This window comes from Osmia bicornis, chromosome 8, assembly GCF_907164935.1.
Source record: "Osmia bicornis bicornis chromosome 8, iOsmBic2.1, whole genome shotgun sequence".
Taxonomy (NCBI): domain Eukaryota; kingdom Metazoa; phylum Arthropoda; class Insecta; order Hymenoptera; family Megachilidae; genus Osmia; species Osmia bicornis.
The window spans coordinates 4,772,363-4,789,530 of NC_060223.1; the positions used below are offsets into that span (position 1 = coordinate 4,772,363).

General features: G+C 40.9%; 2 protein-coding genes across 7 annotated transcripts in view; one reads left to right on the top strand and one right to left on the bottom strand.

The window, feature by feature from the left end:
- Nucleotides 1-17,168, top strand: part of LOC114877076 (C-terminal-binding protein) — a 24,713-nt gene continuing 7,545 nt past the window's right edge. For 2 of the 6 annotated variants that reach the window (XR_006829587.1, XM_029189206.2), the window contains exon 1: nt 1-388. The gene's annotated coding sequence lies outside the window, so the exon portion shown is untranslated. The other 4 variants (XM_029189209.2, XM_029189210.2, XM_029189207.2 and 1 more) reach the window with 3 other exon arrangements.
- On the bottom strand, nt 15,524-16,602 carry LOC114877077. Its single transcript, XM_029189211.2, has 2 exons — nt 16,282-16,602; nt 15,524-15,906 (listed from the first exon to the last, which is right to left on the bottom strand). The coding sequence occupies exons 1-2, from the start codon at nt 16,454-16,456 to the stop codon at nt 15,662-15,664; spliced, it is 420 nt and encodes a 139-aa protein (XP_029045044.1). The 5' UTR covers nt 16,457-16,602; the 3' UTR covers nt 15,524-15,661.

Genomic DNA, 17,168 nt, shown 5'->3' on the forward strand with positions numbered 1-17,168 from the left:
ACTCGGATGGCCGGGGGCCGCCATTTTCCTCCAGCGAGGGAGACAGTCGCGAACGTAGTTCCGCGCATTGTCGACCAATTTTTTCGTCGAATCGAGGGATTTTCGTGAATAACTGGGGCGTCGGGCGGGCGCGCGTGACCCCAGTGCCCGTATCCGAGCGAGTATCGTTCCACGGGAGGCTCGAAGTCACCCGTGGACGCCGCGAGAGCCGTGTGAATCGGAATACAGAGTCAAGGCGCCGCGCGTATACCCCTGAAACCGAGACACATCGTAAGAACGCCGTGTGAGAGAGTGATTAGTTTGGTGATCGCAGTGTACCCGGTGAAAATACACGAGTACCCAGAAGTACTGTGAACCGAAGGAATACAGGGAGAATCGCCTCCGACAGGTTAGTGAGTGTTTTTCTCACGTAGATCGCGCCGCCGAGAGAGCTCAGTGTACGCCGTGTGCGTCGCTCGCGCGGCCCCTGGTGTGCACGGTGCATGCGTGCACACACGCATCGGAGAAAATTCCGCGGGTTCGTGCGTGCGTGTGTGTATGTGTATTCGTATGCGTTTCTATCCTTCCGTCCGTGCGCGCGACCAATACGATGCATACACACGTAGTTCATCGTTTAACCGTTCTACGTCCTTACGTGTGTATACGAGTGTATGACACTTAGTGTGCGAGTATACCGACTTAGTGTGATATGGCGGGAGACGCCGCGTTAGTACCGAACCACGCGCCTTTCTTTTTATTCGCTCCTCCGCTCAGCAGTGGCCTGATTACTCTTTTCTTATTCCTATGCATTCTTCGAGTTTCCGCAAACTTTCATGAAATTTTCATTTATCCTCCATGAAAGTTTATATCAATCGGAGTAGTCGGTTTCTTTTTCCAGTGTAAACTGTAAACGTATCTTGACGTTGACCTTCGGCGACGTCTTCCAACCTTTCCGATGAAACATTACATGCTTCGTGCTTCTCGTATTTCCCACTCTGTGTACATCAATGTGAATCAGTGTCTAGGACTTGTTAAATATTATTTACAATATGTTAATTTTTCAATAGTATACAAATGAATAATTTATTTGTTTTATTACACAGAAAGACTGTAACAACAGTGCGTATCCATAAGACAATCTTGGTGGTACATAAATTGTTCGTGTGAAATAGATTTACAATAATTTTCGTTCAAAATTATTTCTAACTGAAATACACGTGCGACTAAATGAATTTTCTGACGTATCGCGAGAGTATGAAAATTGTTATGAAATATTGCTAGATGGCAGCACCGGTCGGCACGATTTGAAATTTTTGTTTATAAAAAGAAACGCTTGCACAATTTTCAGTTGTACCGTTCGCTGTGTACGGTTCGGAACGGATCACGACGGGCACCGATCTAGCCCAACATTTTTCTAATTTAAAAGGAATCATGTTGGTGAAAATGTTTGATTTAACGTACGAAGGACATGTCAATGGATTAAAGTACCCCTGGTACAGTATAGTCCGATGTAAATCATTTATTCTGATAAGTGTACGTGTCATGCGGCTGACCGCCATTTGGATAGACGCTTCTAGAATATCATTCATTTGTATATCTCTTTCTCTTTTTATCTCACGATGTACACACACCGTATTAACGTACGATTCCTTTCTCACGCGAGACTCTTACACACGCTACTACTACAGGATTTTCTTTGACCGACAACGTAATTCAGAAACGATTTTGCACTCGTCTTAAATTATCACACCACGTACGTACTATAAATTAGCCCTTGAACAGCGTAGCCTGAGTCAATCGTGACCCAAACTTACAAAATGTATGCAAAGATATTAACCTAAAGTTAATATTGAAAATAGAATTTGTAAAGGAACAGTGTGAAATTGAATTAAAATTGGGGCTAATGTTTGAGTTTCACTATAACGACATTCGCTAATAATTTTTGGAACAATGTAAAATTTAGAAAATTAAAACTAAATTAAAATTGGGCCTTACTCCATGGTCCGCCGTCCATGGATTAATATCCGAGTTTCACTATAACGACATTTGCCAATAATTTTTAGAACAATGTAAAATTTAGAAAATGAAAACCAAATTAAAATCGGGCCTTACTCCATGGTCCGCCGTCTAAGGGTTAATGTCTCAGTTTCACTATAACGACATTTGCTAATAATTTTTAGAACAATGTAAAATTTAGAAAATGAAAACCAAATTAAAATTGGGCCTTACTCCATGGTCCGCCGTCCAAGGGTTAATGTCTGAGTTTCACTATAAGAACATTCGTTAATAATTTTTAGAACAATGTAAAATTTAGAAAATGAAAATAATATGAAACAGAAAATTAAATTAAAATTGGGCCTTACTCCATGGTCCGCCGCCTGCGGGTGAACATTCTCCAAGAGTTCCAACGAACTTGGACTTAAACGATTACCATCCTTACCGATACAACAAACGCATAGAGGTTCTCAACTTTCTTTCCAGGTGTTGGGGGAATCTTGTATGTATTTTCATACAGCCCGCATCCTTTAATTTGATATATCATCAGTATGGCTCTCGTACACCGTTTCCGATGGGTTTAAGCCTCTCCCGTGATTAAATAAAACAAATCAGTAAATAACATTGATATTAATAATTAAAGTACCACTTTTTATATTCAACAGTGCGTACACGTAGGAAAATAATAAAGTAAAGAAACGAATGTTTTTGTATTAAAAATTTGTCGAATTTCGTAGCTCCATTTTTTCGACGAGTTCGACGTTCTTACTGCACTTGATTAACAAGCTTCCGTTCAAAACGATAAAGCATGCTAACGACCTACTAATCTGAAATGTAGGGTTCGAACAGCCACGAGATATTAAAAGCGCGACACGAACTCTTCTATACCGATTTCTAGCGGAAAAATGGTGTTCCCCTTAATTCGGAATGATTTTTCGCGTTGTCGAGGAGGAACTTTTGGAAGTTCGATTCAGAGGTCACGGCGGTGTCTGTTAAAGAAGATTGGCGCCAAGTAAAATGTCGTATTGCGTAACTTTTTCCCCCGAATCTAACGGGAATATGGGACGAACGTCGCGGAAAGTACAGCGTTTCCCTTATTTCGTTCGACCGGTCTGTACGCGTCGCATTGCACGTTAACTTATTCATCGTTGATTGTGTGTCGGTATTTAAACGAGCTCCTGTTCTGGCCTTACGTAATTTGCTGAACGCGGAGAGGCAGCGGTATAACGCTCGGTTGCTTATTCAGCGATGTTGTGACCTGTATTCACGTCGCGACACTTCTGTTTCTTTTTACTAGAAACCCACTCACGGGTGGCTCGTGTGTGTACGCGCAGCGTCGCCCGTACATTTACGTTTTCCTCGTTGGCGCCGCGTAAATTCATCTCCCGTAGTAGTCGTCCGGAGAAAGGAAACGGGAAGGCGTTATCCTTCGAGAAAGTTAAGTCGTTCTCGGTTTGACGAAGCAGCTCGAACTCCACTGTTATAAGTTATTTTCGAATGACAAATAAAAAGATTAGATTAGTTTTCCCATTAACAAAATAGAAGTTTTGTTCAGGGATACAAATGTCGGTTTCTAATTATTTAGAATATTTTTATCATTGACCTTAGGTATATTGGACGTAGTTACCTCTCGGATGGATCACTGTCCTGTTGGTACAGTATCGAGCATGGAAGTACTCCCTAGGGAAAAATGAAACTCCCTATGCTGCTTGAAAGTTATCACAGATTATACTTAGTTTGCACAAGATTAATTCAGAAAAAATTAATAGATGTATAATAGAAAATATTCTTGCATAATAAACTAAATTTTTAAAGGGACAGTGTAAAACTTAGAAAATAGAATTAGAGCTTTCTCCATGGTCCGCCGTTCCAAACTTAAAAAACGCACTATATATTTCTTACTTTTTAAAGAAAAGATTTAACTATATTTTTTTATATATAACTATGATGAAACCTTTTTCCCCCACAACGCCATTTTCCCTAGGGAAGTCTCCATGCCTTATGCTGTACGTACAAAGTATTTCTAATCAAGGATAATTTAGCAGAATTATTATCTTTGGAATTTCCTATTCTAAGTTTGGACTAAATCAGTATTCCGAAAGCAGTCTACTTCCTCGATCGTCGGTTCATCGTACGGTCATGACGAATAAGGAATAATGAATGAATAAACGATCGAGGAATTATAATAGAATAATAATACTACATCATTGTCATTGACCAACCGAGTTGTTTTTCTTTCATTCTTCATTATTACTCGGTTTAGAAGAATTGCTAACCTAACCTCTCCTCGGTTGACTGATTCTCTCGAAATGCCTACGTCACGTGAACGTTTATTGCAGAGTGTTACTTGTAAACACACATATGCTAATCTGGTACATATTCAGTTTCGCCTAGTCGGCATCTACATAGGTGTAGTCTTGGGACTTGTTAAGCCAGCGGTTGGACATAATCGGGTCAAATATCGCGTTCAATTCTCGCAGGTCATGAAACGCTTGCTTCAGAAACTTTTCCTGGTCATTAGAATCGTTCTGGTATTATCGATGATTCACGGTTCACGGAAATGAATTTGTTATTGTTTGTCAAATCTGCTGGCTCGTTTATCGTTCGACGAAGCTTCGTTCCTTATCACTGAACTTAAAACTAACCGGTTATAAAATTACCCTCACCGATGGAAAGATGCAAATTCGTTTATCGAAACGGATGGAAAACGTTTCCAATTTGTAAAATTCTTTTCCATAAATTTTCACTTTTTTTTTTTATCGTCGACATGATACATCGAGTAGTCGTTCATTATACCACTTGCATAATCTTCGATACGATACGTACATGTTGCCGGCACACGTAACTGCCTATTTAAAAAATGTTATCTCTTGCACTGATAATGGAACGATAATGCGAAAAATGTACATACGTGTATCATGTTTTACAACCTTACATTTCTCGAGCATTTATAAATTAATCAATTTCTTTTATAAGTACGTACATTAGCAAATAATCTGTTACTGGGGTATGAAAATGAATTTGAGAAAGGGAAATTAAATAATTAATCTTCTGAAAATGGATACCAAGGTTATTTTAAGTTATAATTAAAACATCCTGTTATTAGATCAAATGATATTTTTAAATGATAAAAAATAGAGAATTTCAAATATTTTAAATATTTTCTATTTCTAAATAGATCAAAATGACCCTATGAGGTAACTATAAACAAGGATCGCAGGAGTCAACTTTTCTTCCTCGTCCCTGTTTTTCTTTTCATCAGCTCCTTTTTTTTCTCGCGTAATTAAAGCATGAAATCGCCACGAGAGGGAAAGAATAGATGGTGAAAGGTAGTAGACAAAGAGGGTGATATTAGATCGGCGGGAAAGGGGGGAAAAAAGTGTCCCTGTCTCGTACGAGGCTCGGGTGGAACCAAACCGCGGCGGTTATTATCGATCTCTCGGCATCGTTACACTTCGTCCGGGATCCGTACAAGTGCGGTAAAAGGCACGAGAGAGTGGTTACGTCGATTGTCCATGGGCTGCAGGGAAGCGTCACTCTACAGGATGTTCCAAAAATGAGTGACCAAAAGTTTGGGAACACCTTTTCTCTTTTTGTACACTTTATTTTTATTTTGTAACAAATTTTGGCTATTTCCATTGTCTATATACCCAAGTAATTAATTACCTATATTTCCAATTGGATAACTCAAAATATGGATCATGGGGTTCTATAAAAATTCAAGGATCACTTGTATATAACTGAGGTGTTAAAAAATCAAATTATATACTAAATATATTATTCGGTGTTTGTCAGCAATTAAAGGCTTTGGAGTAAGAAGGAGGCAGCTCTACTTTTTGCACTGTTTTATTTAACACTTGAACAGCCTGGGTCAATCGTGACCTAAACTTACAAAATATATACAAGAATATTAACATTATAATATAACCTAATTAACTGTAATATAAATTTATATTACATTTGAAGGAACACTTGATTTTTCATTGATTTTTTTCAATTACCCAAAAGTGGAGTTGCCTCCTTGTTGCAGCAGCTCCTTCCATTGTAAGAAATTTTAATCTATGTACCTGTGTATCCGCAGCAACACTTACAAGCTGTTAATTGACACTGCTGTTTAAATCAGGCAAGATAACAAGTTCGATTCGCGTGAGAAAATTCAAAGTACCTTAAGAATGTGTTGGAAGCGTTCCGTTAGGGAAGAAAAGCCATTTCTAACCGTTTACGAGGAATACTTGTTCGGATATTAAGACCTCGCAAGCTTGCCAGGCATTCTTGTAAAACCTCTGTCGCAAACAAAAGGTAACCATAACTCGGAGGGGAACTTTTTCTTTTTCATACCTCCGTTCACGGGACCTTTTTCCATTCCGAAGGTGAAGCATTGTTGGGAACGCTAGTAGTTAGCCCGAATGAGGAATGCGACTGCTTAGCCGAGTACATTCATGGAAAACTTAAGAATACATACTGTTATTAAAACTTCCTTCGAACTTGTTTCGTAGATGATACTTATGGAAGAATATTTAACTTGGATTTAACGATAGCAAAGAGTGAAGTGGGTGAGTTTAACCTACGAACGGTTGAGCCAGGTCAATTATGACCCAAACCCATGAAAAGGTACATCATGGTCCTTTGACTAAAATAAAGCATTCAAAATGGAAGACTTTGAAAAGTGTAGAACTCTATTTGAAAAATGATAGAAAATCTTATTAGACAAAGTGAAATAGTGTCAAACAGAGCATTATTCTAATCATGAAAAGTTTCAGTATTCTTATCCTTCTGTAAATAAAAACGTTTGTAGTTTACTGGTTTATTTTAGGAGCTCTGTACATAGGGTGTTCAAGTTAACCTTATTTTAAAGAATATAAAATTATTAATTTTTTCGTTTGCCATTTAATAGTCCTTGATGTGTAGAATCCAGAAATGCAAGTCTTAATCTCAGGAACCCAATGGTTCAGAAGTTATGCGTATGTAAAGTTGACCGTTTTTAACATACTTTTAAGGTTAGTTTGACGCCATATTGGCTGAATGACGTTGCTAACTGCAGACAGAATCACGTGGGTGGCGCTCATTGGCGGAATAACTCACAATCAGACGTCTATCTACGTGTACTTATCGCGTCTTAGGTTAGGTTAGTTTTTCTGACTACATTCCTATACTCGTCTCCGTGGACCAATCAGATTATAGATAGAAGCAATATGGCGTCAAGCTAACCTCCAAAATTTTTATACACGTATAACTTCTAAACCGCTAGATTCCTGAAGTTAGAAATTAAATTCTTGGATTCTATACAGCGAAAACTATTAAATGGCAAATAAAATGGTTAATTCAAAGTAAAGTTTAACCGAACAACTTTCCCAACAGACTTAATGGTCTTTGAAATATCTTATGAACAGAAAGTTTTTTTATATTGAAGATAATTAAGGTGATTAATGTTAGTAGTTCACAGTGTATATGGTGTACCAGGATCGTTCCGTAGAAATTTAAGTGTAACAGCTTAAGTGGCATGTGGATGAGTGCACGACAAAGAAGGAAAGGGAGAGCGAAAGAACGAACGGTTTGGATGGTTGTAACAGGTGCCCCCACTCTCTTCTCTTCCGCCCCTCTTTCACTCTTTGCTTCGATGCCTTCCCGCATTCTGTTCTCTTCAGGTCCGCTTCGTTTGTCCTGTGTATATCTTATAACGTTTCCTGTCTTCTTTCTCTTCGTCGTTACTCTTAGTTCCTTTTATATAAGACTAGTAAACTGACCTAACTCAACTATACCGTGCTTTCTTTCGCGGTGGGAGGGCAACTAGACACCTCTACTCTTTGCTTTCATTATTAAAGTTTCATCGATGGCAAATATTTCTTTTTTACACGGTGTGCAATAATGAATAAATTAAAAAATTAAAACCATTTATTTATTTCATCAAGTAACAAGAAACACCTTCCATGGGGGATCCTTTCCAGGAACTGTACGCACCTGCTTATTTTCGAATTATTCGAATTTCTGATCGATCGGTGTATCGATACATTCGACTCGCGTTTTCGAATCTCGATGATTCACAAATAATCTCACCGTTATGTCACCGGGATAAAAAAGAGAACCGAGGAAGGTGAACGTATAAATGTGTTTATGTAATTTATGTGCCATAAAAAGAAGCGTGTAAAATAGCGAGCTCTATAAAATACTTAAAATGAACTAGTGCCGCTGTTTACTCGATTATCAATGTACGCAGAACGATGGAGCGAAGGAGAGGCGTTATACATTCAAGGTTATGTTTAATCAATTCCTCTTTTTTTTCTCTCTCTCCTCCCCGGCATTGATATATCGCGATAATAAAATTGGTATTAGATTGATATTTAGAGCGTATCGTCTAGATTCGTAGATACACACTGCACGATAGTTTCTATGCGAAGCATCCCAGCGTAACGTTGAAATTGTTTCGCATGCACCCTGATTTCTTTTTCGTCATGGGCCGGTTCTTCTTGTACAAATAATCGAGAGTAGGGAAAAGCGTAATTACCGCTATGGTATTCAGGCTACAGGCAATCGATTTCTACAATGCCCGTAACAATGGAATGAAAATATAGATATCTAAGCGCTATTCGTCTCTGCCGGTCGCGCGGAAAACGGACACGGATAGCTATAATAACAGATTAAATGCGCGTGCATTACGTAAATAATGCGGTACAATGAGTTACGGAAACGTTGAAAAGTAACGACGCCATTCATCATCGCGCTTCGCAAATTGGCCGTCTCTATAATTATGATCCGACTACTTTTAAGATTCGAAGTTAGAAATTTAGAATTTTTATATAACATCAATTAACACGAAATACAATAGCGAAGAACAACGATGGTAGTGTTAAGAATGAAAATCCGAAACAGGTGACGCTCGTCATCAGAATTGTTAGATGAATTGAAATACGAGCGGGGATGGATCCCAGAATTTATTGCTCGATTACAAAACGCTTCCACCGAGCGGTACACGCTATAGTTAGAATATCTTTCCGCAAATTGAATGAGCTAAATATACCTGGAAGCGTTGAAATACTCGAGATTACAGGAATCGCGCCGTAAACGAGATATAACAAAGATACCGGCTGAGCGAGAGAGAGACGAAGAGGAAAATTGTAGAGTGCTCGAAAGAAGCGTACACATTGAAAGAAAAAAGAAAAGAAGAGAGAAAGAAAAAAGAGAACAGATTCGTCGTCACTGGGTGTGATGTAGTCCGAACATGAAGTACGACCCCGGGATAATGGGGGTAGCGCATCGCCATTGTAAACAGACTTGGAAGCAGTAAGCAGCTCCGGGATTTAGTTCGATGTGTCGGAGGATGGGACATCGGGGGGGAGGTGGTTGGGCGAGAGAGACGGGGGAATCTGACGGTTGGGATGAGGAAAACCGGCGTACGGCGTTCGGTGCAGGGGGGGATCGGCGGGGGGACGTGTCGTGAAGAGAGGGGCAGACTGTCGAGGGTGGGAAGTTGCCGAGACATCGATCGGGCCGGCCATTGCTTGCCACACTCCACTACTAGGAGTCAAGATGCCATATCCACTACGAGGAACTAAACTCCATGAAACTACTCTCTGCCGTTCTCTACGCACTTGTCCTAACCCAATGTAACTCTGTATAGGTGTGCCGCGACGCGCGCGCGCATAGGTCGAGTCGACGAACACGACGAACCTGTACGACCGTTGGGGACGATCACATAGAAGAGGACAGAGAAAGAACGTTTAAAAGAGATAGAAAGAGAGAGAGAAAGAGAGAAGGAAGACAGGAGGCGTGGAACCGAGAGAAGACGCGAGAGAAGCGAGTTTTGTATTCACATACGTATGTATGTATTTACGTAGCATATGTAGAGATATGTGTGTGTACGGGTACGTGAGTACGAGGAAACAAGTGTACGACGGGGCCCTCGCTCATCGCTGTTTTCACGACGAGAAGTCGCGTACGAAAGAGAAAGAGAGAAAATCGTTTGTATACACTCGCGGTCCCGTGAGGTCGCTTTTATACACGCGCTCCTCACATTGGCCGATCCGTAGTGGACGATGGTGGCGGGCATGAAGTAAGTTATAAATTGGCCCTCTAATACGCAGCGGACAAACGTGTTCCCGTTTGTAACAGTTGTGGCTAATGGATTGTAACTTATTAGGCGTTCCTAATGGATTATCATTCCTTTCAAGTTTTTATTCGTTTCACTCCTACCGATTTCAGGCGTTGGTTAATTGACCCGATTGATTTTTGGCGCCTTGAATTTTGGTTAATTTTTTACTTTTGGAGACGCAAAATTGTTGACTATTTTTTGGATATTCTGATAGTATTCGACGAGAGGAATCCAATGATACCAATTCTAAAATCAGGAATCCAATAGTTCAAAAGTTATGCGCATACAAAAGTACATACTTTTAGCATATTTTGAGGTTATTTTGACGCCATATTGACTTCTATCTGTAACGTGGGCCGGAGCCATTTCGGCGGGAAAAAGAAATAGGATATTGTCTCTATAGCTATATGGGTTTTATAAATATTGGTTACGTTATATATTTTCTAAATTGAATATTTTCAGAGTATTTGTAAGTACATTTTCTTTCCTTTGAATTAAGCAAGTTCGATGATCAAGACATTTGGCCACCACCCACGTGATCCGTTTACAGACAGTGACCGCTGATTGGACGAATTATGGGTAGAAGTCAATATGGCGTCCAAGTAACCTCTCAAAATATGCTAAAAACGCTCAACTTTAAATAGAAATAACTTTTGAATGCTTGAATCCTTTCGCTTAAAACTGATATTTTTGGATTCTTCTCGTCGAATACTATTAAATTATCAAAATGAAAGTCACCAATTTCCTGTCTCCCAAAGTAAAATTCAATCTAAATAACACTCGCGCTGTTCGCATCGACGCCGAAGATTCTATATAAGCGACTCTTTTTTCTGAAAGTAATTTATTCCATGAAGCACGTTCAGAGGGGGCACGGAAACAATAAGAAAAGTTGTCGCGGTTTATGTGGAAAATTCTGATTCAGAGCGGAAGAGGATATAGGAGAAACTGTAAAGAGGAGGTGGGTGGGGGGGTCGGCGAAGTCGACGGAGTGTATGTAACTTTGAAACTCAACAAGGGTATATTCATCGCGTTCCCTACCATGAATAGAGGGGACACGAGCTAGCACATGTCTTGAACGTAGTACTGGCATTGTTCTTTTTATGTATGCTTCTCGATCGACTCGCTCTTCTTAACCCGTCGGGTGGAGGCCCATGCGAATGGACCGGGACCTCGTACGAGAGATGCCGTAACAATTCCTTGCATCGTAACGCCTCGAACGAAACCGACGTGACGATATGCTCGGTCAGATCTGATTGAACGTCACTCATCGGTCACGTGGATACTTGAACGGATGTTAAACGGTTTTGAGAAGCCCGAGACGCGTTTCGCCGACTCTTTCGCTCGTTACACTCGCCCACCTGTCGGGTCCTCTCTGTCTTTCGGGCTTTCGAATACGAATGCAACGCACCGAGACTCCCGGTATAGTCGGTGTACTTTCTCTCCCGTACGCTTACTCGGCGTTATTACTTGCTGAAAGTTTGAAGCGGCAACGATTGTACGTCAGTTTATCATCGTTGCTCCTATTATCGCTTTTGTTCAACAACGTAACTGGCGACGCTTTTGTCAGTCGCTAATTAAAAGTTTCCAAGCAACTTGAAAATCTTTTAAGTTTTCTGCAATTTTTTTTTTTCTCCTCGGTTATACCCGCGCGAACACGGGAGAGGGCGTTTCAATGGATCCGTAACTTCCGGGAAGAATAGTTCGCCAAGGTAAACGGCAGGCAACGATGATGTAAAAAACGCGGCGAGGCAAGTGTTTTCAAAGTTAACTTGCGCGAAAGTCGAATACTGGTCAATGGTCTCGGGAAGTAAAAGTTGAGCGGCGTTGGGCAGGGTTAGCTTTCGGATGGCCGCTGTTGGTCATCGCGTAGCGGTCAGAAGTCAGGTTAGAATGGATTCCAAGACGGAGGCGCTTATTTTAATCGTCAGCTTCTCAAAGACGCCTCTTAGAGACCTGTTAATTTCCCATTACGGAATGAGTCATTGGGTGAGCCGATTTGACTGTCATCGTGCAAAGGCGTCGGGCTATCAAACGCGTGCACCTATATCGATCAGTACGTAAGAGAGAAGGGAGAACGGAATCCGTGTTGCGAGCGCGCTTTGCATGTGCATCGACATTTGTAGACGCGGGTGTGTAATCTCAAGGCCGACGTCAACTGAATTCACAGAGTTCAACAAATCCTTTCTTCTTTGTTCTGCGACTTTTTCTCTTGATCTTTATCGAAAGTTTCAAAGTTACTTCAGCGGTATGTTTTATTTTATAACAATATAAGACGAACTGTCCTCGGGGTGTATGGGGTAAAATATCGATTATCGATAAGTTATCGATATCTTAACGATATTTGACGATATATCGATTATACTGTTAAAATATCGTTAATGCGAATAGATGGGACTAAAGTAGAATGCAGCATATTAATTCTAATAAAATTCTTTATAATTTATTTATTTTTATTGCAATTTATCATAGATAACATATTAACAAATTTTGGCTGTAATTTTGTTCTTTTTCCCTGTTTTAGAAAATGATCTTTCAGAGGGAATAGAAGTTGTAGGTATCAATAAATATTTAATTGTGATGATGTAAAGTTTTGGAAAGCCAATTATATCTTCGATCAGATCAAATTTATATTATATAATTTAACAAAATAATAAATATAGATAAATTGTTAATCACTTAATTACACAATGCGGTGCAATCTACCTCAGTTGTCTTTTCATGTTGACAATATCTTCGATATTATCGGTATATTGAAGTATCGATAACATTTCAATATTATCGACATTTATCGATAGTCACGTCTCTGCTATTGGGCTCGCTCAGTACAAGTCGGTAAATTAAGTAGTAATAATTCTGATGGGTAGCTGAAATATCCTGTCTCTTTCAAAAATGGCAAGGTAACCGTTTCCCGTTCTTCTGGATCTCTTCAGAAAAATGTCGGCGCAACGAACTTTTTTTCCTTACCGGGAGAACGTTCGCAACTTCTTTTCCGAACTACATACGCGAACCCTGAAAGCTAAACCTCCTCGTAAGTACCGACTCGACCGGTTTCTTCTTTTGCTCTGGCGTACCATCAAAGGAGGGACAGTAACTCCGGCCGTGGTGACTGGTATCTGTTACAAAACGATGCTTACAAGCTTCTATACACGTATGTTCAAAGAAGGGCAACGATGGAACACAAGCTGGGAATCTGGCGAACTTTACGTCTCGGAATTTCGATACCAGGGACTTTTCCCGCACCGACTTCGGGAAGACCCGAAGGAACATCTTTCTTTCCGTAAAGGATCCGAGTCACTTTTACTTTTCTACGACTTCTCGTACGGGTCCTGCGTTCTATTTCGGAACTTTCCCGGCAGAGGAACACAAAAAAATATTTACACGTTGCAGAACACCGTCCACTCGTAAAGAAGAGGAAGAATCCGAGAGTTATTTTCAAACACTCACACTTTAGGAATCTAAAGAGCGTGGTTGGCCGTCTACGCGCGTTTCAAAATGTTGTTCCAGCCGCGAACCATTTTGCCAGGGCCCCCCCCCCTCTATCGAGCCCGCAAATTGACGCGCGAGAGAGCGTGCCGTGGCAGTAACCGAACGAGATTGATACCGACCGTGTACCATCGGTCGATACCCGATCGATCGTCCACGGTCGAACGTCGCATCGTGACGATAGCTTCGTCGGAAAAGTGATAATTCCGTAACACATTGGTTATTCGTAACAAGAAGCACCGTAGGAACGAGATAGTAGCCAGGGAAGACAGTAGGAAACGGCGTGTTGGACGAAAGGAGAAAGAGAAAGGGACGACGCAGCGGGGGAATGGAAGAGAAGAAGAGGAGATGGAGGGCAAGCAGAGCAGGCAGGCGTTGGAGAACCGAAGTTTCGCTTTAGGAGCGGAGAACTTAACTGAGTTAACTTTGCTGCCGAACCAAACTTTCCGCCAACTTTAAGTAGTCGCCTCTCCTCTCCCTCGCCATCCCTACCCTTCCCCCCCACCCTCGCCCTTTCCACACTCATGGCCGTTCGCTTGTGCCCGTTGGTGAGACGAACGCGGAGGCGGAAGGTACGGAGCAGCAACAGCGGAGCCCCTCTCTTTACCCCTTTTCCCGGCCATTCCGTCGTGCCCAAGGATGAGAATGCCCGAACGCCGACACCGATACTCGTCATCATAATTGGACGAGTTTCTTCTCCCTTTCCATTCTAGTTCTTCGGACTCTCCTTTTTTCTGTTTGCAACTTAGAGCAAACTCTCGCTCTCTGTTTTCAGACGGGCATTTGTTTAAGCGCGTGTTGTTTGTTCAGGGTGTTGTTTGGCAGATCCCTCCCCCCCCAGTTCCGTGCCTCGAGAGTCTGTCGCCCTCTCTTTGATGTCTCCGATAGCGTCCTGACAACAGCGCCGCGACACCCCCGCCGATATTTATCCTGGTAATTGGCCGACTTCCTGCTTCCTTTCCTCCGGATTCTTTCGCGGCTTAGGCAAATTTCTTTTCGCTTTCCTTTCTTCGTTCGTTTTATAGGAGTTCCATTCAAGTTCGCATGTTTTATTTTTAAACGCGCGGAGGGAAGATTTTGGTTTATAAATTTATCAGGCGTATAAAAAATGTTGTTTGTATATCAAGGTTCGTGTAAAAAAGTTTGTACAATGCCATGTGCGTCATTACAGCAAGCGTTATCGCTAGTGCGCTTTCCTAATTGGCTTGTTTATTTCTGGCCCATTATCAGCGAGGATTTCTAATACGACATTGTAAGCAGTGAAAATCGTATTGCTTTAAAATGCCTTAGTTTTAATAACTGTTTATCATGGTTTCAATGATATAAAAATCGTTAGTTGAATTATTGCACAATGATTACTGGGACACTCTAAACGTTTATAACTGTGGAAAGTTTTATTGGGTTGTTACTATTAGCGAACTTATAACTTAATTTCCGAGACCTTTCTCAAGTGTAAATTCCTTTATCGCGTGATATAAGAAAAACTTACCGCGATTATTATCGCAACGAAGCCGTTTGAATTTCACGTGTCACTAACAAAAACCTAGTCACCTCTCCGCGCGGCAAGTTTTGAAACAAACTTTACTTTATCGTGGCTCGATTGTAGGAAGGGAGAGAGCTGGCAGGACGAGCCTTCCCTCCCACCAATGGTTCTCCACCAAGTAAAGTTGCTCCCAGGTTAGACAATAATTGGATAACTTCGCCCTCATAGCTCCCCATCCCACTAGCAGATTCGCCGTCCCACCCTCACCGCGCTTACCCCCCCTCTGCTCACCCACCATCGCTGTATCTATAACTCGAAAAACTCTGTTGCACACCGAGATTAAGCTGAAGGGGTTGAATTCGACCACTTAGCTGAAACGTTCGTTTTAAAAGCTCGATGAATTTTTAATTTACTTGAAAATATTTTTTGCTAAGTTTTTAAAGACCCTTCGGCGGTTTAAGAAACATTATTATATTTTTTTTCTATATGGTACAGATTGATATGTTCATGGGTGTGCATAGGTTGTATCTTTCTGAACGCACTTCCTGGACACGTTGGCTCTCCATACTACTACTACTACTACTAACCGTACGAGTATTACGTATGATATACGTTTCCAGCTGTCGAACAAGGGCTTAATCTCGCCTCCTTGCTTCTCCTCCTTTTGATGATATTAGCTTGCATTTTCGCTGAGTTGGCACAACATGTGCCCAAGTCAAAGTGCTTGGGTTTGCACTCTGCGTTAGTATCGCATCCTTGTTTCCGCTGACGCTAGCAGCGATCTCATTTTGTAGCCTTCTCGGCGGGTTATGTTTCCGATTACTTGTGTGTATTGACCGACAGATCAAACATTCCAATCTGTCCATCTTCTTCGACGTCGCTGGCCGGATAAACGAATTTTAATGTAGTATCATTTTATGTATCTGCGATACCGATTTTGCCGATGAAATCTGGTGAAATTTTCGAACCGGACAGATATCAATCTGTGTTTTAAACGTGCCGATAAAAGCATTGATCGATGAAACTAGAGGATTTTATATGAATCAGGAAACAAAGGTCATGGTTTTTTTTATTAAACGAACGTTAAATGTAATTTGATAAAACAAGTGTTAAATTCCTCCAAGTATACAAGTTAATCGAAGAGATTGTCTCCCAATACAAAGTTACAGAATTTTCCCTTTCGATACGGAAGAAACTTTTTCAATTGGTTCCGATCAATGAATGTTTTATCTCGTTTTCTACAAATGATACTAACTTGTACTTATCATCGAGAGCATCTTACCCCGAAGTACTTTCTTAAAAGTTTGATTTATTTTTGATGATCTTTGGTTAAGTATCGTGCGGTAACGGCGTCTGAGGAGGGCGCCACGCGTCAGTTTCTCGACTTTCTTATGGAACTTCGCTGGTTCAGCATTTTTCCGTTCCGCCATATAAAAGCGACCGGGGTACTAAATCGACTCCGATCGAACATTTTCTCTTTTCGTACAGTCGTTTGCGCATCGATCATTCCACGTCCGGGCGAAGGTTTTTAAAATTAGAAATTCGATGGATTATGAAGGGAATTGATCGAAATTTTTAGCGCGCTAACGCACCATGATTGGTTTACAATTGCTGCCGAAAATGGGCTGAAAATGTCGACCCACTAACCAAAGGCAGCCGTTCTATTAACAGTTCCAAAAACATTTGCCCCAGCTAGTAATTACGTTCTCAATGCATGGTGTGTTCCGTGCGACTCTTTTCCGTCGTTTAGAACTGAAATGTAGAAAGTTTATCAAAATTTTTCTTTCACGTAACACGGGCATTATATTCTTCAAGTTTCTTGCGTTTTCCGAGCGCTCCTATCACTGCACCGAACACACGTAGTGCGCAGGTTAAGCCGGCGCGTTTCAAGGTAACCTAAAACGTTCAGTATCGCACACGCTGCTAAGTGTTTCGATTTCCGTAACATAAAGAAACGAAATATTTCAATATTTTATCGAGTACAGTGTATTCCGGGATTTTTCGTATCACAATAATCCCCGTTCGCAAATGAAATATTTTTAATCGTACGCATCACATGGATTTCTTTTCCACGAAGAAATTCATGAAGGCGTCGAAATGTATGTTTATTGACCGAAGCCAAAACTTTATACATATTGTATT